The sequence below is a fragment of the Scardinius erythrophthalmus genome (assembly GCF_964197995.2).
Source record: "Scardinius erythrophthalmus genome assembly, chromosome: 5".
NCBI classification, from domain to species: Eukaryota; Metazoa; Chordata; class Actinopteri; order Cypriniformes; family Leuciscidae; genus Scardinius; species Scardinius erythrophthalmus.
Window position 1 is genome coordinate 135291 of NC_138225.1, and position 21636 is coordinate 156926.

At 44.0% G+C, this 21636-nt stretch overlaps 2 protein-coding genes across 3 annotated transcripts in view; one reads left to right on the plus strand and one right to left on the minus strand.

The window, feature by feature from the left end:
* Nucleotides 1–21636, minus strand: part of ift74 (intraflagellar transport 74) — a 53172-nt gene that overhangs the window by 22826 nt on the left and 8710 nt on the right. For both annotated transcript variants that reach the window (XM_081366024.1, XM_081366023.1), the window contains one exon: nt 5517–5655. In XM_081366024.1, the coding sequence (XP_081222150.1) occupies nt 5517–5655 (139 nt within the window). The remainder of the gene's footprint in view (nt 1–5516; nt 5656–21636) is intronic.
* LOC308691115 (leucine-rich repeat-containing protein 19-like) lies at nt 12880–16277 on the plus strand. Its single transcript, XM_081366025.1, has 4 exons — nt 12880–13007; nt 13147–13516; nt 13629–13781; nt 15815–16277. Exons 1-4 carry the CDS (start codon nt 12888–12890, stop codon nt 16153–16155), a joined length of 984 nt encoding a protein of 327 aa, XP_081222151.1. The 5' UTR covers nt 12880–12887; the 3' UTR covers nt 16156–16277.

A 21636-nucleotide genomic window follows, 5' to 3' on the forward strand; every position in this document is an offset into this window, starting at 1 on the left:
AGTGTTAGACTGAAGCAGTGTTTGACTGAAGCAGTGTTTGACTGAAGCAGTGTTAGACTGAAGCAGTGTTTGACTGAAGCAGTGTTTGACTGAAGCAGTGTTTGACTGAAGCAGTGTTAGACTGAAGCAGTGTTAGACTGAAGCAGTGTTTGACTGAAGCAGTGTTAGACTGAAGCAGTGTTAGACTGAAGCAGTGTTTGACTGAAGCAGTGTTAGACTGAAGCAGTGTTTGACTGAAGCAGTGTTAGACTGAAGCAGTGTTAGACTGAAGCAGTGTTTGAAGCAGTGTTTGACTGAAGCAGTGTTAGACTGAAGCAGTGTTTGACTGAAGCAGTGTTTGACTGAAGCAGTGTTTGACTGAAGCAGTGTTAGACTGAAGCAGTGTTTGACTGAAGCAGTGTTTGACTGAAGCAGTGTTTGACTGAAGCAGTGTTTGACTGAAGCAGTGTTTGACTGAAGCAGTGTTTGACTGAAGCAGTGTTTGACTGAAGCAGTGTTTGACTGAAGCAGTGTTAGACTGAAGCAGTGTTTGACTGAAGCAGTGTTTGACTGAAGCAGTGTTTGACTGAAGCAGTGTTTGACTGAAGCAGTGTTAGACTGAAGCAGTGTTTGACTGAAGCAGTGTTTGACTGAAGCAGTGTTTGACTGAAGCAGTGTTAGACTGAAGCAGTGTTTGACTGAAGCAGTGTTTGACTGAAGCAGTGTTAGACTGAAGCAGTGTTTGACTGAAGCAGTGTTAGACTGAAGCAGTGTTTGACTGAAGCAGTGTTTGACTGAAGCAGTGTTTGACTGAAGCAGTGTTAGACTGAAGCAGTGTTTGACTGAAGCAGTGTTTGACTGAAGCAGTGTTTGACTGAAGCAGTGTTTGACTGAAGCAGTGTTTGACTGAAGCAGTGTTTGAAGCAGTGTTTGACTGAAGCAGTGTTTGACTGAAGCAGTGTTTGAAGCAGTGTTTGACTGAAGCAGTGTTAGACTGAAGCAGTGTTTGACTGAAGCAGTTTGACTGAAGCAGTGTTAGACTGAAGCAGTGTTAGACTGAAGCAGTGTTAGACTGAAGCAGTGTTTGACTGAAGCAGTGTTTGACTGAAGCAGTGTTTGACTGAAGCAGTGTTAGACTGAAGCAGTGTTTGACTGAAGCAGTGTTTGACTGAAGCAGTGTTAGACTGAAGCAGTGTTTGACTGAAGCAGTGTTAGACTGAAGCAGTGTTAGACTGAAGCAGTGTTTGACTGAAGCAGTGTTAGACTGAAGCAGTGTTTGACTGAAGCAGTGTTAGACTGAAGCAGTGTTTGACTGAAGCAGTGTTTGACTGAAGCATTGTTTGACTGAAGCAGTGTTTGACTGAAGCAGTGTTTGACTGAAGCAGTGTTAGACTGAAGCAGTGTTTGACTGAAGCAGTGTTAGACTGAAGCAGTGTTAGACTGAAGCAGTGTTTGACTGAAGCAGTGTTAGACTGAAGCAGTGTTTGACTGAAGCAGTGTTAGACTGAAGCAGTGTTAGACTGAAGCAGTGTTAGACTGAAGCAGTGTTTGAAGCAGTGTTTGACTGAAGCAGTGTTTGACTGAAGCAGTGTTTGACTGAAGCAGTGTTAGACTGAAGCAGTGTTTGACTGAAGCAGTGTTAGACTGAAGCAGTGTTTGACTGAAGCAGTGTTAGACTGAAGCAGTGTTTGACTGAAGCAGTGTTTGACTGAAGCAGTGTTTGACTGAAGCAGTGTTAGACTGAAGCAGTGTTAGACTGAAGCAGTGTTAGACTGAAGCAGTGTTTGACTGAAGCAGTGTTAGACTGAAGCAGTGTTTGGCTGAAGCAGTGTTAGGCTGAAGCAGTGTTTGGCTGAAGCAGTGTTAGACTGAAGCAGTGTTAGACTGAAGCAGTGTTTGACTGAAGCAGTGTTTGACTGAAGCAGTGTTTGACTGAAGCAGTGTTAGACTGAAGCAGTGTTTGACTGAAGCAGTGTTAGACTGAAGCAGTGTTAGACTGAAGCAGTGTTAGACTGAAGCAGTGTTTGACTGAAGCAGTGTTAGACTGAAGCAGTGTTAGACTGAAGCAGTGTTTGACTGAAGCAGTGTTTGACTGAAGCAGTGTTAGACTGAAGCAGTGTTTGACTGAAGCAGTGTTTGACTGAAGCAGTGTTTGACTGAAGCAGTGTTTGACTGAAGCAGTGTTTGACTGAAGCAGTGTTTGACTGAAGCAGTGTTTGACTGAAGCAGTGTTTGACTGAAGCAGTGTTTGACTGAAGCAGTGTTTGACTGAAGCAGTGTTTGACTGAAGCAGTGTTAGACTGAAGCAGTGTTTGACTGAAGCAGTGTTTGACTGAAGCAGTGTTAGACTGAAGCAGTGTTAGACTGAAGCAGTGTTTGACTGAAGCAGTGTTAGACTGAAGCAGTGTTTGGCTGAAGCAGTGTTTGACTGAAGCAGTGTTAGACTGAAGCAGTGTTTGACTGAAGCAGTGTTAGACTGAAGCAGTGTTTGACTGAAGCAGTGTTTGACTGAAGCAGTGTTAGACTGAAGCAGTGTTAGACTGAAGCAGTGTTAGACTGAAGCAGTGTTTGACTGAAGCAGTGTTAGACTGAAGCAGTGTTAGACTGAAGCAGTGTTTGACTGAAGCAGTGTTAGACTGAAGCAGTGTTTGACTGAAGCAGTGTTTGACTGAAGCAGTGTTTGACTGAAGCAGTGTTAGACTGAAGCAGTGTTAGACTGAAGCAGTGTTTGACTGAAGCAGTGTTAGACTGAAGCAGTGTTTGGCTGAAGCAGTGTTAGACTGAAGCAGTGTTTGACTGAAGCAGTGTTTGACTGAAGCAGTGTTTGACTGAAGCAGTGTTTGACTGAAGCAGTGTTAGACTGAAGCAGTGTTTGACTGAAGCAGTGTTAGACTGAAGCAGTGTTTGACTGAAGCAGTGTTTGACTGAAGCAGTGTTTGACTGAAGCAGTGTTAGACTGAAGCAGTGTTAGACTGAAGCAGTGTTTGACTGAAGCAGTGTTAGACTGAAGCAGTGTTTGGCTGAAGCAGTGTTAGACTGAAGCAGTGTTAGACTGAAGCAGTGTTTGACTGAAGCAGTGTTAGACTGAAGCAGTGTTTGACTGAAGCAGTGTTTGACTGAAGCAGTGTTTGACTGAAGGCATTAAAGCAGCCAATCGCAGTACGAAACGCAACTGCTGCTTTTTGGGAGTTGTACTTTTTATTCCGAATGTATTACGGGCCAGTTCACACAGAACGCATTTTTCCATTCCACTGCGCTACTCTTCCATTATTTTTGCCTGATACGCTCTAGACGGACGTGCATGACCGTCGCGCTCACGTGTTCTGCAGCGCCTCACGCATGACACAGCGTTATAAAAACACAGCGCTCAAGTTAAAAGAAGGTCATCTTTTAAAAAAACGCGTCTCTAGACCGTGCGCTTTTTTTCTGTTCCACTGCCCAGCGTCACGGGTTTCTAACAGCAGGAACGCGTTCTGTGTGAACCAGCCCTCACACATGTATTCATGAGAACCGATCGGGTCACTCGCACCAGTGTTATTTTGGGTCGCAGTGAAGAGCCCTGTAGCGCCACCCTGCTGTCCTCTGTATACTCTACATCACAGATACTCAACAGGCGGCCAGCGGGCCACATCCGGCCCATCGGCATTAATTTTATGGCCCGCGTCATGCAAAAGATGAACGCACTTTTTTTAATAATTTGAGCTCAAAAGTTGCGCGAGTAGTATTAGACAGTGTGATTTATATCTATGTATGTTGCGGACGGACGATAATCCGTTGGTCGATTAATAAAAAAGAACATTCATCATCGTCATTCTGATGTGTGTGGAATGTTTAGTGAGATTTTATTTAGTTACTTGATGTCTCCGAAATGTACCATTAACTTGCGCAACAATAGTAAAACAAGCGGTAAAACTGTCAGGCAACTTGTGTGTGCGGCGCGCGAGCTCGTGCATTCAGAGCAGCGCACTTTCACTGCTGATTCTCCGCGCATCTCTACTGTAGTGTGTAATTGGCCGATGATCCTCTTAACAGCATGAAAAACAAAACTTATTTTCAAATTGTTAGTGGGTTATAAACGTAGCAAAAAGCACTCCCATTACAATTACGAGCTGTCAATACGTCAATGAGTTCACGACACTCTTGCAAACCTCCAGTTATAACCGGCAGTTTAGTTCAGAACGGGGCACGGCTCGCATGAAAAACTGATCAAAGCTGCTTTTGAGCGAATTCTGACAAACTTAAAAGTTAGATGTAGCCTACCGGGATTATAGTTAATAATAATAATATAGCCTTAAAAATTTGTAAAGCGACCTTGTATAATGTCATCTAAATAAATCATATAATATTGAACATTTGATGTAGCCTAGGCTAATAGCCTATATTAAGTTGATGAGGCCTAATCAATAATTGTTAAATATTTAAATATAAAGATAATATATGAAGAACTCTTTTCCAAAACGCGATAAACGCCATTTTTAAAGAAAGGTTTGTGCTTTCTGTTTGACAGTCTCTGTGACAGTCCGCTTTCAGAGCGCTCACGTCCGTGATGGAGAACTGCCACGTAACATTGTTTTTTCCTCATGAATGCAAACACAAAAAATAAAAAATTTATTTTTGGAGGGTGGATTTATAGCATTTTGGGTAAAAAAATTGATGGAATAGCGTTTTGAAAAAAAAAAAAAAAACGTTGAATTTATCATCAACAATATTGTTGTTTATTTAATAATCATTGTTAGACATGTTCAGACTGAGCAAAGAAACAAAAGAAACAAAAAAAACCAAACATTTTAACTGGATAAATTGAATATTCACAAAATGTGTGGGTCTAGGTAAAAAAAGCAATTTTCCTGAAAACCATTGAAATGGAATTATCGCGTTTTGGAAAAGAGCTCCTCATACTTCATGTTAATCTACCTTTTTGTTCCAGAATTGTACATTTTTACCATTTTTATTTTCATGTTCAGTATTATTTTAAATTGGACAAAGACTAGCCAGACTTACCTTGCAAGGAGGTTTTTAATACTCTGTTTGAGTATCTTTTTTTTCTTTTTGCTTAATATTAATAATTAATATTGCTAGAAAACTGTTAATCCACTTTTTGTTCCATTTTTTTTTATGTTCAGTATTAGCATACTTTAAATTGGACAAAGACTAGCAAGACTTACCTAGCAAGGTTTTTTAATACTCTTTTTTTGCATTAATATCGCAAGAAAATTATTATCCAGATTATTTTTTTTTTATTTTATGTTCAGTATTACTTTAAATAGAACAAAGACTAGCAAGACTTATAGCAAGATAGGGAATAAACTGAATTTCTATATAAGTAAAAACTGTAAATATTGTCATAAATAAAGTTTTACGATGCAAGTTGTAATTTGTGGCCCTTCACATTCAATATGGTTTAAATGTGGCCCCCTTGGCATCTGAACTTGAGTACCCCTGCTCTACATGATAGACCAGGCTTGTTACTGTGATCCTGCTGATGAAGTCATTACACTGACTGGTATGGTGGTGTTCTGTGGTGGAGTAACCCTGACCTGCAGTAGCTCTTCATTGCTGGCCTTCATCTCAGCGTACTTGACCTGTTTCTCAGCACTCATCTTCTTGACGATGTCTTGGGCCGCCTGTTTCTCCTGGACTATATTATCCTCCACAGCGCGGATCAGATCCTCTTTCCTGACAGAGAGAAAGTTAAAGTTATTACTATACATCATAATCCTACATCCTCATTCCACTGAATCAGTCAGCAGCTTTTAACATAATTGAAGGCAAATCAGCTTTATTTCTACAGCGCTTTATACAATACTGATCCTGATCTGAACTTTGACCTGTAATGCTGCCTGAATCATAATCATACACCGTTGGTTCTTCAGTCCAGAGGAGAACTGAGCGACTGAGTCTGGTTTCTCACAAGGGTTTTCCTCTATTCTGTCACTGATGTCTGTGTTCACGCTGCTGTCGCCTCTGGCTTCATTAGTTGTGGACATTTAATATTCAACAGTATTATTGATCTGACTGCACTGACGCTGCTGTACGAGCTGATGATGACATCACTGTTTCCTCCAGAACTGCTTTATAGATGAAATTAACTAATTTAATCTTTACAACAGAACTGAATCAACACTGAACTGTCTTCAGTTCGAAATCCATTATTTTCCTGTTATCACTGTAAAGCTGCTTTGAAACAATCAGTATTGTAAAAAGCGCTATATAAATAAAGGTGACTTGACAGAGAGAAGTGCGAGAACTCTGAATTGATTCCTCTTTCGCATCTCCTTGCATTTGGATGGTTTGGATTGGATACCAATCTCGGAGAGTATTCTCGTAAACATAGTCCGCTTTGTCTCAAGAGAAAGGAAAGAAGAAAAGGATGTATATCGATATTTGATTCGTGCATTTGGTCTTAAAGTGACAGCAGCCTTTAAATACCTGCTGGTGTCATTAATGTTAATCAAACTACAAAAACCCAGCTTTAACAAAGATTAATCTTTATTAAATTTATACAGTGAACATAGTGTTATTTTACATTTAATTATTACATTCAAGCACCTGAAATGAATCTTATTTGGAACTTTGTATTTATTAATGCTTGTAATTTGGGTATTTGTTCTTATTTTTTACTGACTGTTCACTTGCCTTTAATGATGTTTGAACTTAATTAGTTAGGCTAGTAGTTTTCGCTGTGGTATCAGAGTGTTTAAAGTGAGGATTAAGTGAGGAAAAGTAATGGAAAGCAAAGTTACTAATTTTTAATCGTTGTTATTTAAATAATCTTAATGATAATTCTAAAGGATCCAGTATGAATTAAAGAGAACATTTCTGGTTTGGGTTCATGATAGGGCTTTGGTAGATGTTAATGACACTGCTTTAAAGAGCTGTGGTGCTGTGATGGAATTAAACATGACAAAACTGAAACGTCTTGGTTACGTATGTAACCCTCGTTCCCTGAGGAGGGAATGGAGACGTTACGTCAGTGACTGACGAAATGGAGGTTTCGCTTAGAAGCCTATCCCCTTCGAGTTCTTACAAAACGAGCCAATTGCAAAACCATGCATTGGGTCTGCGGAATTTGCATAGTGCAACTCCACCCCATCGCGTGGGTATAAAAGGAGCAGCGCGGCAATCTCGCATTATGTTATGCTGAGGAGCCGAGACTGAACTCCCGGCTGTTCCACTGGTACCCTCCTCAGGGAACGAGGGTTACATACGTAACTGAGACGTTCCCTTTCGTTCAGTCACTCTGAGTTACGTCAGTGACTGACGAAATGGGGGTCCCAATTCAATCTCGGCACAGCGGCTGTCTTCCAGTGCTCTGCGCAAGTCTGAGCTCCCTGTCGTGAGACTAGCACGGACGAAGGGCTAGGCTTAATGCAAGAATACCAAGGTACACTGGGTGGCATATCCCAGTTGGAATATGTAACACAGCGCCTACCCGTAGGGAGGACTTAGAATACACATATGACCCGAGTGCGGGATGCAAATGGAAAATTCAGAGGTATCCAGCCCGCAGGGTGGAATGTTTCAATCTTGAGATGGCAAGAGGTCTTGCCGAAGGAAAGACATGTGCTCGGTGGAGACTGACAGTGGAAATACACGTGGGGGTTGCCCAAGCGGGGAACCATGCACATGGAAGCACCTAGCCAATCACGAGGGCTGACCAACTGGGCATGGACTCTGGTGACGGCATCAACAGTGCAGGAGGAACTCAGGGTCTAAGGAGAACTATCTGAGTGAAATAGAGCACGTATCCAGTCCGTGGAGTGGAATGGCACAGCAAGCGATGACACAGAGCAGGTCCAAACTTCCTGGCTAGAGGAAGCGAGTACATGAGAGGACACTGGCTCTACCCGGAGATTATAGAATCTCGCGAAAGTGTTGGGTGTCGCCCAGCCTGCAGCTCTACAGATGTCTGTTAGCGAGGCGCCATGCGCTAAGGCCCAGGAGGAAGCCACACTCCAGGTGGAGTGAGCCCTCACCCCTAGGGGGCATGGTCGACTCTGCGCCTGGTATGCCAAGACAATGGCGTCCACTAACCAGTGAGACAACCTTTGCTTGGAGAGATCCTTTCCCTTCAGCTTCCCACCAAAACAGACAAAGAGCTGGTCTGAGGTCCTGAAACGCTGCGTTCTGTCTACATAAGCATGGAGGGCGTGTACTGGACAGAGTACAGGACCTATGCAAGGAGACTCACTGGGGGAAACGCATACTTGCGGAGGCCCCGCGGTCCGCTGTACGCTAGTGCATCCGAGGTCCCCTCGGTCAGGGAATAAAACCAGCGGCAGTGGGAAGTGTCTGGGGAGGCAAACAGATCTACCTGTGTGTCGCCGAACTGTTCCCAAATCAGCTGAACTGTCTGGGGATGGAGTCTCCATTCCCCGGGATGTGGCCGAAATCATGAGAGCTCGTCGGCTGCACGATTCAGCTCTCCTGGAATGTAAATGGCTCGAAGCGACCTCATATATACTTCTGACTCCATAAGAGGAGATGGCGGGCAAGTTGCGACATACGGCGGGAGCGCAGACCACCTTGTTGGTTGATTTACGCTACTGTCGCTGTGCTGTCTGAATGGGTTAGTACGTGTTGGTCCTTGAGAAATGTTCGAAAACGGTGCAGAGCCAAACGTACTGCCAGCAACTCGAGGCAATTGATATGCCAAAGGCGCTGGAGTCCTGTCCAGGAGCCCGTGGCAGCATGTCCATTGCACATGGCACCCCAGCCCGAGGCAGAGGCATCTGTTGAGACAACAACATGCCTGTACACTCGTTCTAAGGGCACTCCGGCCCGTAGAAAGGAGAGGTTCAACCACTGGGTGAAGGTCTGACGGCAGCCCCGAGTAACTGGTACTCGGAGCGTGCCTTGTTGCCAAATAAGCTGCGCGTACATGGCGATCGAGTCGATTTCCATACCGAGAAAAGAGATCCTCTGCACGGCGGAGAGTTTGCTCTTTTCCCAGTTGACCCGAAGGCCCAGACGGGCGAGGTGCCGGAGCACCAGGTCCCTGTGTTCGCAAACCTGCTCTCAAAAGTGAGCTAGAATCAGCCAGTCATCAGGATGCGAACCCTGTGTTGCCAAAGTGGCACAAGGGCTGCCTCGACAACTTTCGTGAAGACATGAGGAGACAGGGCTAGCCCGAATGGAAGTACCGTGTACTGGTATGCCTGCCCCTCGAAAGCAAACCGAAGAAATGGTCTGTCGAGGAGGAATGGAGACATGAAAGTACGCGTCCTTCAGGTCGATCGCTGCAAACCAATCCAACGGACAAACACATTAAAAAATGCGTTTGGCTGTCAACATCTTGAATGGAAGCCAGTGAAGGGTTCGGTTCAAGATGCGCAGGTCCAGGAGTGGCATTGCCACCCACCATGGTATAGCGGACTCCCCGGAAGCGGCTCGTTTTGTAAGAACTCGAAGGTGATAGGCTTCTAAGCGAAACCCCCATTTCGTCAGTCACTGACGTAACTCGGAGTGACTGAACGAAAGGGAACTAAAGATTACTTTGAAAACTGTATCAAGAAACTCTGAGATTGTACCAAAGTCCAACAAGTATGCTTTTGATCGACACCTTTATAGAAAGCAGCTTACATTGCATTCAAGGTATAGATATTTCAACAGTTCTTGCATTCCCTGGGAATGAAACCCATGACCTTAGGAACCAACAGGAACACAATAAAAGTCATAGTTCACCTTCTGAAGTTAAATGACTGAATGTGGTCAATCTTTAGCCAGTCTTTTTATTACAGAGCAAAGGTCTGTTTCTATCTCAGCTCGTTCAAGTATGTGTTAACATATGCTATTACACACGGCTCAAGGGTAAGTGACTCTAACAATCATATCTATAAAGTTTTTCCTTTTCTTTTTTTTTTTAAAGAAAACTGTTTAATTCAGTTCACCTTAAGTAGTGCATAAATGTGATATAATAGAGCTGGTTCAAAATGTTTAATGTTTGGTCAGGTTCAGAAGATATTATCCATGTTTATCATTTCAAACAAGTAATCAAAAAGAATATATCTTTAAAGAATCCAAGTTCTTAAATAATTTGAACTATAACAAAAATAAAAAGCTGAAGTTTAATTTTTTTTTTCTAGTAGTAGAAGAACTTTATTGTCCCCGTGGGGTCCCAGTCGCAAGGCACTACATGACAAACATATAACACAAACAATCCAATGCATTACAAAACACTAAAATACATAAAAATAATAAAATAAAAAAAAAAAACAAAAAAAAAAAAACACTATAATACACTATACACCCTTGGGTCTAACCATGCCAGCTGGACAGATAGCTTATTTTAATTGATTTAAGGCCTTAATGGCTTGTGGTACAAAAGAAAATTTAGATCTGTTCTTGGTCATAAGAGGTGGGCAGAAACGACGCCTAGATGGTAGTAAATTAAAATGGGATGCTAACGGGTGTGTGTGATCGCATACAATGTTATTGGCTTTTTTCAACATTCTGTCCTTGTAAATGTGTTCGATGCTTGGTAATGTTATCCCAAGTAGCTTGCTAGCAGTAGTGACTGTTTTTCTGATTATGTTTTTCTGTGCTTGTGTGGCATTTCCGAACCAACAAATGATACAGCACGTTAAAACACTTTCAATAAAAGCAGTATAAAACATCTGAAGCATTTTGTTATTGACATTAAAAACAAACAGTTTCTTTAGGAAATACATTCTTTGCTGTGTCTTAGTGTGCAAAAGATCAGTCCAAGAGTCCCATTTAAGTTTGTTGTCCAGTACAATGCCAAGATATTTATAGTTTGTAACGACCTGAATGATCTCCCCATTGATGAAAGTATCGATTGTTTGCTGTGACTTTCTAAAATCTATGGACATTTCTTTGGTCTTATTGGTATTTAGAATTAAGTGTGACTTATTGCACCATTCTAAAAAAGAATCTAAAACTAGCCCATGATCTACCTCCCCATCCTGTAGCAGACTCACAAGAGCTGTGTCATCTGCATATTTAATAAAATGCCTGTTTTGAAAAGTGCTAGTGCATGAATTTGTATATAAAATAAATAGTAAAGGAGATAAAACACATCCTTGTGGAGAACTTATGTATGTTATCTTCACATCAGACAGAAACGAACCCACTCTAACCCGCTGGACTCTACTGGTAAGGAAATCCATGATCCAATAAATAATACCTGTATTAAGAGAGAATTCACTGGCTAAAATTTCTGCAAGTATCTTAGGTTGCATGGTGTTAAAAGCAGATGAAAAGTCCAAAAATAGAATCTTAGCATGGGTCTTTGGTTTCTCAAGATGAGTATGCAAAAGGTGCATTAATGTCAGAATTGCATCGTCCACCCCCCTGGAGGACTGATAAGCAAATTGCAAGGGGTCCATCAGATGGTGGGTTTGTGATATAATGTACCGCTTAACCCAGCGTTCCAGGCACTTCATGACGAATGATGTCAATGCAATTGGTCTGAAATCATTTAACTCTGTGGGTCTTGGCAGTTTTGGCACAGGTACAATGGTAGATGTTTTCCACAGGATGGGGACTTTACAGAGATTAAGAGAAGAATTAAAAAAAAAAATGTCAGTGAACACAGGTGCTAACTGTTCTGCACAGTGCTTCAGGATATTACCACAGAGTTTGTCATGAGTCATAATCAGCATTAAACATAAGCTTTTGAGGCAAAAATCCTAAAAGCTACCACAACCTTAGGGTTAATGCTATTTAATTTCCATATATGGTGAAGAAAATAATTTGAAATATAACAGAACAAACAATAACCCAACTGCAGATGATACACTAACCCAGTCGTGTCAATCAAGACGGATGGGTGGAGCTTTACAGCAGAAGAGAGGAATATAGAAGAATATACTAATATAGACTTAAAACACATAAACATGTGCAAATCCAACAGGGCTTAGTGAGCGATAGTAGAGGAAACACAAAGGACGTTTATAGTTGAAAGACGAGTTGACGAGGAAAGCAGAGCAACAATTATCCTTAAGAGAGTCTTTTAAATCCAGAAATAGGCCAACATCACTATTACAACAAGAACTCAAACAAACATATTTATATTGAAGATGTGCGGATTAAATGAAGTGCTATATTACTTCAATTAAGTGCTATATTCAATGAAGAAGAACTATATTAGACATAATACTATAATGATCACTTATAAAAGTGTGTCAGAGTACCTTGAGAATCGCACATGACCACTAGTGCACGAGAAGCTCTACAGCCAGCCTGTGTTCACAAGAGAACGATGAGGCATATTCGAATTCTGCTGTAAAGCAGTTCTAAAAAGACAACAGTGTCATTATTTATTTACTTTACATTTAAATTTATTCATTTAGCAGATGCTTTTATCCAAAGCGACTTACAAATGAGAACAATAGAAGCAGTGAAACTAACAGTAGGACAACAATATGCAAGTGCTATGACCAATCTCAGTTTAATCTAACGCAGTACATGTTCATTTTTTTATTTATTTTTAATCATAGAATAGAATGGAAGAGAAAGTGTTAGTATTACTGGATCAAGTGCTGTCGAAAAAGATGCGATTCAGATCAATTCAGTTCAGTTCAATAACTGTGTAAAGTTCACCGATATGAAATGAGTTGAATTCATCTACAAGATGCAAAACTGAAGACAATAATGTCATTATTCAATGCAATGCAAGAGTGATGCATCACAGCACCCACTGGAGAACACTGGGAGACTGTGCAGGATAAACATGATGATCTGTGTGTCTGATGGCAGATAACAAATACAAGAAGAGACACGGGACATCAGATGCTGAAAGGAGACTGACTCTTCTGCACAAAGATCTTCTTTGTGTGACGCTCATGAAGAGGGTTTTTCCTCTCGAGAAGCTTCTCTATCTCACCACAGACAGGACCGTTTATCGAGAGCTCTTCTCTTACTCAGGGTTTGGGTGAGTTTGGCTGATGCAGTGCTGTTATCATCACAGGTGTGTGTGTGTGTTCGGAGAGATCATGGCCGGGACAGGAGTGTGTGTGCTCTGGATGGCAGTCGTTCTGATGAGCTCACAGGTGATCGCACTGCAGGTGAGAGCTTCAGGTGTTGCTTTACAGTAAATTATATAAACATTTTCTATATCAGTCACTGACTAACAAAAAGGCATAGACAAATCATAATGAAGTGTTACACGCCGATGTTCAAACAGACATTAACCTTTGTGTTCAGGTGGACATGAACAACGCATCTCTAACAAGCATTCCTACAGGGAAACCTACAAACCTCACCGAACTGATCCTGAGCCATAACTCCGTTGCGATGTCTGACTCGGATATCGAGATCTTACGCAAGTATCCCGGGATTCGGGTGCTAGATCTTTCTTACAACCACATACAGTCACTGCCTGAAGGAGCTTTCCACAGCCTCACACACCTAGAGACTCTTATTCTGAGGGGAAATGAACTGAAAACCCTTAACAAAGACATCTTTAAAGGACTGATAAAACTGAAGAGTTTGGATTTGGAGGAAAATCCGTGGAACTGCTCCTGTTCGCTCACAAGTCTCATCAAACATCTGAACGAGTCTGGCGTATCAGCCGGTGAGAACGAGAGCTTAAGATGTTCTCCGTCTTCAGATATGGTGTTTATGCTCTGGCCAATTTCATGTTTGTTTTGTTTGATTTATTCATCTGCAAAATGTTTGTTTTACAGGCAGAGAAGTGTTTTGTTACACCCCCGAGAAAACAGCTGTCCTTGATGGAAACTCTTTCTGCTTAAATCAAGTCCCAACAGCGAAGACTAGATTAGCATCACAGCAAACCACAGGGCAAAGCAACAGCAGTCGCGTCTACAACTCCAGCAAAGGTAAAAACATCAGAAACAATGTGCCTGAATGTCCGTATCAACACTTATGACTCATGAGCTCAAATAGCAAACGACCCATAGACATATTAGAGAAAGCCAGTTACAGTATTCTGGTGTGGATTCTCTTTCTCGACACAAACAAGGTAAATAACAAGCGTTGCCAATGTGAAAAACATTTTCCACAAACCAGAGTCAAACACACAGCTGATGTGTCGGTGGGTTAGGCCATGGAAAGGAACTGTGTAGAGCTAACATATTCAAACGCGCATATCTATAGACTGAACACGTGATAAGGGTGTGCACGCCATCAGCGTTCTCACAGATTCACGTTTTTGAAGTTCACACGGAGATGATCACGTTTTAAACTTTAACACTTGCATCTTGGAACCTGTTTCAAAGTTTGCGTCCTCGAGCACCAAACACTGTTGTTGTGCGGATGAGCCGGAGCGCATTACGGGTTTTCTGTGAGAGCGGTGTGTGTAAGCGGCCCCTAAGCTAATAACTAATGATCGTTACAACGGAAGTGAATCAATCAAAACTAACTTTATCTGGACAATAACTTTATTCTAGATCTATATTGTTAAAAGCGCTATATAAATGAAGGTGACTTGACTAGAGATGATGAACGTGTGTGTGCGTGTGTGTGTGTGTGTGTCCTCAGGGTTAGGGTTAGAGATGCTGTGTGTACATGATGAACATGTGTGTGAGTGTGTGTGTGTGTGTGTGTGTGTGTGTGTGTGTGTGTGTGTGTGTGTGTGTCCTCAGGGTTAGGGTTAGAGATGCTGTGTGTACATGATGAACATGTGTGTGAGTGTGTGTGTGTGTGTGTGTGTGTGTGTCCGTGTGTCCTCAGGGTTAGGGTTAGAGATGCTGTGTGTACATGATGAACGTGTGTGTGTGTGTGTGTGTGTGTGTGTGTCCTCAGGGTTAGGGTTAGAGATGCTGTGTGTACATGATGAACGTGTGTGTGTGTGTGTGTGTGTCCTCAGGGTTAGGGTTAGAGATGCTGTGTGTACATGATGAACATGTGTGTGAGTGTGTGTGTGTGTGTGTGTGTGTCCGTGTGTCCTCAGGGTTAGGGTTAGAGATGCTGTGTGTACATGATGAACGTGTGTGTGTGTGTGTGTGTGTGTGTGTGTGTGTGTGTCCTCAGGGTTAGGGTTAGAGATGCTGTGTGTACATGATGAACGTGTGTGTGTGTGTGTGTGTGTGTGTGTGTGTGTGTGTCCTCAGGGTTAGGGTTAGAGATGCTGTGTGTACATGATGAACATGTGTGTGTGTGTGTGTGTGTGTGTGTCCTCAGGGTTAGGGTTAGAGATGCTGTGTGTACATGATGAACGTGTGTGTGTGTGTGTGTGTGTGTGTGTGTGTGTCCTCAGGGTTAGGGTTAGAGATGCTGTGTGTACATGATGAACGTGTGTGTGTGTGTGTGTGTGTGTGTGTGTGTGTGTGTGTGTGTGTGTGTCCTCAGGGTTAGGGTTAGAGATGCTGTGTGTACATGATGAACGTGTGTGTGTGTGTGTGTGTGTGTGTGTGTGTGTGTGTCCTCAGGGTTAGGGTTAGAGATGCTGTGTGTACATGATGAACGTGTGTGTGTGTGTGTCCTCAGGGTTAGGGTTAGAGATGCTGTGTGTACATGATGAACGTGTGTGTGTGTGTGTGTCCTCAGGGTTAGGGTTAGAGATGCTGTGTGTACATGATGAACATGTGTGTGTGTGTGTGTCCTCAGGGTTAGGGTTAGAGATGCTGTGTGTACATGATGAACGTGTGTGTGTGTGTGTGTGTGTGTGTGTGTGTGTGTGTGTGTGTGTGTGTCCTCAGGGTTAGGGTTAGAGATGCTGTGTGTACATGATGAACGTGTGTGTGTGTGTGTGTGTGTGTGTGTGTGTGTGTGTGTGTGTGTGTCCTCAGGGTTAGGGTTAGAGATGCTGTGTGTACATGATGAACGTGTGTGTGTGTGTGTGTCCTCAGGGTTAGGGTTAGAGATGCTGTGTGTACATGATGAACATGTGTGTGTGTGTGTGTGTCCTCAGGGTTCACTGCGAGTGATGGAGGGACGAGGACGGGGAGCCACAGCTGGAAGTTTCTGCTCGGTGTCGTGGCTTTGACTCTCAGCACTTCCATCATCGTCGTCTGCGCTATCAAGTCTCCCTCCTGGTACAAACTCCTGTTCAACTACCGGCACCAGAGGCTGTGTGAGGACGGCGAGCCCAGCGTGTTCAGCGGCCGCTTCTCTAACTTCAGCCTGGACACGCAGCAGACGGAGACCAGCGCTCAGGAGCTGGAGGAGCTGGAGGACGACGGCTTCATCGAGGACGGCTACATCGAGCCGGGGAACTACAGCCGACATCCAGACGCGGACCGCGAGTCGTGAGCCAGAACTCTGCTATCCGCGCGTCTCAGGGCTAGGGCACATTGGTGGACTAATCAAGCTACGAGTTTTTGCATGAACAGACTGTGAGGATCTTTTTTTCCAAAGCAGTATTGCAATATGAAAATTCCTTAAAATATAAAACCAAAAAGATCATTGAACCAGAATTGCAAATACAAGCATCTCAGCATGTTAATACAGTGTGTGTAAACGCTGCAAACTTCATGTTCTTCCTCAGTGTCTCTGTCTTGTTTTCCAGCAAAAATATCTAAACATTCTTAAATCAAGATACATTTACTGGAGTAAATAAAAATTAACTGACTTCATATTTAAGGGGAAAACAAGTTTATTTTTGGCAGATTTTGTTTCTTGCCTTAAGCACCAAGTCACTTATTTTGATACATTTCTCAGAAAACTTAATTAAATACTTTAAGGGGTCATGAAATGAGAAATAAAATTTTATAGGTCATCATTTTATAAGAATACCCTGAGAGTTTCAGAACTGAAACCGTCCTTGTTAGTCCAAAATCAGCTATTATTGTTACCAGGCCCAGCGAACGACTCATCCGAGAATGGGCCCCTTTATGACGCGATAAGGCAGTGAAAGACCGCCCCTTTATGACGCGATAAGGCAGTGAAAGACCGCCCCTTTATGACGCGATAAGGCAGTGAAAGACCGCCCCTTTATGACGTGATAAGGCAGTGAAAGACCGCCCCTTTATGACGTGATAAGGCAGAGAAAGACCGCCCCTTTATGACGTGATAAGGCAGTGAAAGACCGCCCCTTTATGACGTGATAAGGCAGTGAAAGACCGCCCCTTTATGACGTGATAAGGCAGTGAAAGACCGCCCCTTTATGACGTGATAAGGCAGTGAAAGACCGCCCCTTTATGACGTGATAAGGCAGTGAAAGACCGCCCCTTTATGACGTGATAAGGCAGTGAAAGACCGCCCCTTTATGACGTGATAAGGCAGTGAAAGACCGCCCCTTTATGACGTGATAAAGCAGTGAAAGACCGCCCCTTTATGACGTGATAAGGCAGTGAAAGACCGCCCCTTTATGACGTGATAAGGCAGTGAAAGACCGCCCCTTTATGACGTGATAAGGCAGTGAAAGACCGCCCCTTTATGACGTGATAAGGCAGTGAAAGACCGCCCCTTTATGACGCGATAAGGCAGTGAAAGACCGCCCCTTCATGACGCGATAAGGCAGTGAAAGACCGCCCCTTCATGACGCGATAAGGCAGTGAAAGACCGCCCCTTTATGACGTGATAAGGCAGTGAAAGACCGCCCCTTTATGACGTGATAAGGCAGTGAAAGACCGCCCCTTTATGACGTGATAAGGCAGTGAAAGACCGCCCCTTTATGACGTGATAAGGCAGTGAAAGACCGCCCCTTTATGACGTGATAAGGCAGTGAAAGACCGCCCCTTTATGACGTGATAAGGCAGTGAAAGACCGCCCCTTCATGACGTGATAAAGCAGTGAAAGACCGCCCCTTTATGACGTGATAAGGCAGTGAAAGACCGCCCCTTTATGACGCGATAAGGCAGTGAAAGACCGCCCCTTTATGACGCGATAAGGCAGTGAAAGACCGCCCCTTCATGACGCGATAAGGCAGTGAAAGACCGCCCCTTTATGACGTGATAAGGCAGTGAAAGACCGCCCCTTTATGACGTGATAAGGCAGTGAAAGACCGCCCCTTTATGACGTGATAAGGCAGTGAAAGACCGCCCCTTTATGACGTGATAAGGCAGTGAAAGACCGCCCCTTTATGACGCGATAAGGCAGTGAAAGACCGCCCCTTTATGACGCGATAAGGCAGTGAAAGACCGCCCCTTTATGACGTGATAAGGCAGTGAAAGACCGCCCCTTTATGACGCGATAAGGCAGTGAAAGACCGCCCCTTTATGACGTGATAAGGCAGTGAAAGACCGCCCCTTTATGACGTGATAAGGCAGTGAAAGACCGCCCCTTTATGACGTGATAAGGCAGTGAAAGACCGCCCCTTTATGACGTGATAAGGCAGTGAAAGACCGCCCCTTTATGACGTGATAAGGCAGTGAAAGACCGCCCCTTTATGACGTGATAAGGCAGTGAAAGACCGCCCCTTTATGACGTGATAAGGCAGTGAAAGACCGCCCCTTTATGACGTGATAAGGCAGTGAAAGACCGCCCCTTTATGACGTGATAAGGCAGTGAAAGACCGCCCCTTCATGACGTGATAAAGCAGTGAAAGACCGCCCCTTTATGACGTGATAAGGCAGTGAAAGACCGCCCCTTTATGACGTGATAAGGCAGTGAAAGACCGCCCCTTTATGACGTGATAAGGCAGTGAAAGACCGCCCCTTTATGACGCGATAAGGCAGTGAAAGACCGCCCCTTTATGACGTGATAAGGCAGTGAAAGACCGCCCCTTCATGACGTGATAAGGCAGTGAAAGACCGCCCCTTTATGACGTGATAAGGCAGAGAAAGACCGCCCCTTTATGACGCGATAAGGCAGTGAAAGACCGCCCCTTTATGACGTGATAAGGCAGTGAAAGACCGCCCCTTTATGACGTGATAAGGCAGTGAAAGACCGCCCCTTTATGACGTGATAAGGCAGTGAAAGACCGCCCCTTTATGACGTGATAAGGCAGTGAAAGACCGCCCCTTTATGACGTGATAAGGCAGTGAAAGACCGCCCCTTTATGACGTGATAAGGCAGTGAAAGACCGCCCCTTTATGACGTGATAAGGCAGTGAAAGACCGCCCCTTTATGACGCGATAAGGCAGTGAAAGACCGCCCCTTTATGACGTGATAAGGCAGTGAAAGACCGCCCCTTCATGACGTGATAAGGCAGTGAAAGACCGCCCCTTTATGACGTGATAAGGCAGTGAAAGACCGCCCCTTTATGACGTGATAAGGCAGTGAAAGACCGCCCCTTTATGACGTGATAAGGCAGAGAAAGACCGCCCCTTTATGACGTGATAAGGCAGTGAAAGACCGCCCCTTCATGACGTGATAAGGCAGTGAAAGACCGCCCCTTTATGACGTGATAAGGCAGTGAAAGACCGCCCCTTTATGACGTGATAAGGCAGTGAAAGACCGCCCCTTTATGACGTGATAAGGCAGAGAAAGACCGCCCCTTTATGACGTGATAAGGCAGAGAAAGACCGCCCCTTTATGACGTGATAAGGCAGTGAAAGACCGCCCCTTTATGACGCGATAAGGCAGTGAAAGACCGCCCCTTTATGACGTGATAAGGCAGTGAAAGACCGCCCCTTTATGACGTGATAAGGCAGTGAAAGACCGCCCCTTTATGACGTGATAAGGCAGTGAAAAAACGCCCCTTTATGACGTGATAAGGCAGAGAAAGACCGCCCCTTTATGACGTGATAAGGCAGTGAAAGACCGCCCCTTTATGACGTGATAAGGCAGTGAAAGACCGCCCCTTTATGACGTGATAAGGCAGTGAAAGACCGCCCCTTTATGACGTGATAAGGCAGTGAAAGACCGCCCCTTTATGACGTGATAAGGCAGTGAAAGACCGCCCCTTTATGACGTGATAAGGCAGTGAAAGACCGCCCCTTTATGACGTGATAAGGCAGTGAAAGACCGCCCCTTTATGACGTGATAAGGCAGTGAAAGACCGCCCCTTTATGACGTGATAAGGCAGTGAAAGACCGCCCCTTTATGACGTGATAAGGCAGTGAAAGACCGCCCCTTTATGACGTGATAAGGCAGTGAAAGACCGCCCCTTTATGACGTGATAAAGCAGTGAAAGACCGCCCCTTTATGACGTGATAAGGCAGTGAAAGACCGCCCCTTTATGACGTGATAAGGCAGTGAAAGACCGCCCCTTTATGACGTGATAAGGCAGTGAAAGACCGCCCCTTTATGACGCGATAAGGCAGTGAAAGACCGCCCCTTCATGACGCGATAAGGCAGTGAAAGACCGCCCCTTCATGACGCGATAAGGCAGTGAAAGACCGCCCCTTTATGACGTGATAAGGCAGTGAAAGACCGCCCCTTTATGACGTGATAAGGCAGTGAAAGACCGCCCCTTCATGACGTGATAAAGCAGTGAAAGACCGCCCCTTTATGACGTGATAAGGCAGTGAAAGACCGCCCCTTTATGACGTGATAAGGCAGTGAAAGACCGCCCCTTTATGACGTGATAAGGCAGTGAAAGACCGCCCCTTTATGACGTGATAAGGCAGTGAAAGACCGCCCCTTCATGACGTGATAAAGCAGTGAAAGACCGCCCCTTTATGACGTGATAAGGCAGTGAAAGACCGCCCCTTTATGAAGAAGATCAGCTGTGGCCCCGCCCACTGGCGTTAGTGAGACGAGCACAGGGTCACTCGCTGGACTAGTAATAACATTACCTTCAGAAGGATCCTAATGCTGGGAATGTGGCTGTTTATTTTCAACAATGTGAATGTCTCAGTTGAACATTATTTATTTCTATTCGATACATTTCACTGGATTCTTTGGTAAATCAGTCGCAAACTCGGCGCAGGCTTTGCAGGCTTTTACGATATGGACTCGACAGTAATGCCACAACATGTAAGTAACCCTGTCCATTCTAATGCCTGATCTGTGACCAGTGATTGTAATGATCCCATGTAGCTACAGTCAGATGTTCCTTGTCCTGTCAGTATATCTAATCAGTGACTAAGTGGTCAACTTCACATTGTTTCTCTTAGTAGGGTGTAAATAATCTGTTGTTTAAACTGATTGAATTATACATAGAAAGCGATCAAAGAACGCTCCGTTTACAATAGCTGTAGCTGTCAATCAAACAGCACGTGTTTATCAGTTCTGAGTCGCGCCAAAACTCCCGTAATAATCAACGAATCTCTTACATTGTGTTTTCACTGTTAGTTATGATGAAAGCATTCGTTAGTGAGCAGAAATCGAGTTGCGATGACGAGATCGCCGCATACATGTCTGTGATCAGCTACATGTTCATCACTGCAACCTTTCATGCCACGATCTTAATATGATGCCATAGATCTAATTGCATTGCTATGATTATCAATTTTCACGAGTAGTTAACATTGAGAGTAATAGTAAAAACTGTGCTAAAAGTTTTCGAGAGAGTTCCACATGTAATACTAGCTATTTCATTTGCAAAGCTGTTAGCCAATCACAGCAGTGGGCGTTTACACGGAAGTCTCACAGCCAATCACAGCAGTGGGCGTTTACACTGAAGACTCACAGCCAATCACAGCAGTGGGCGTTTACACGGAAGTCTCACAGCCAATCACAGCAGTGGGCGTTTACACTGAAGACTCACAGCCAATCACAGCAGTGGGCGTTTACACGGAAGTCTCACAGCCAATCACAGCAGTGGGCGTTTACACTGAAGACTCACAGCCAATCACAGCAGTGGGCGTTTACACGGAAGTCTCACAGCCAATCACAGCAGTGGGCGTTTACACTGAAGACTCACAGCCAATCACAGCAGTGGGCGTTTACACGGAAGTCTCACAG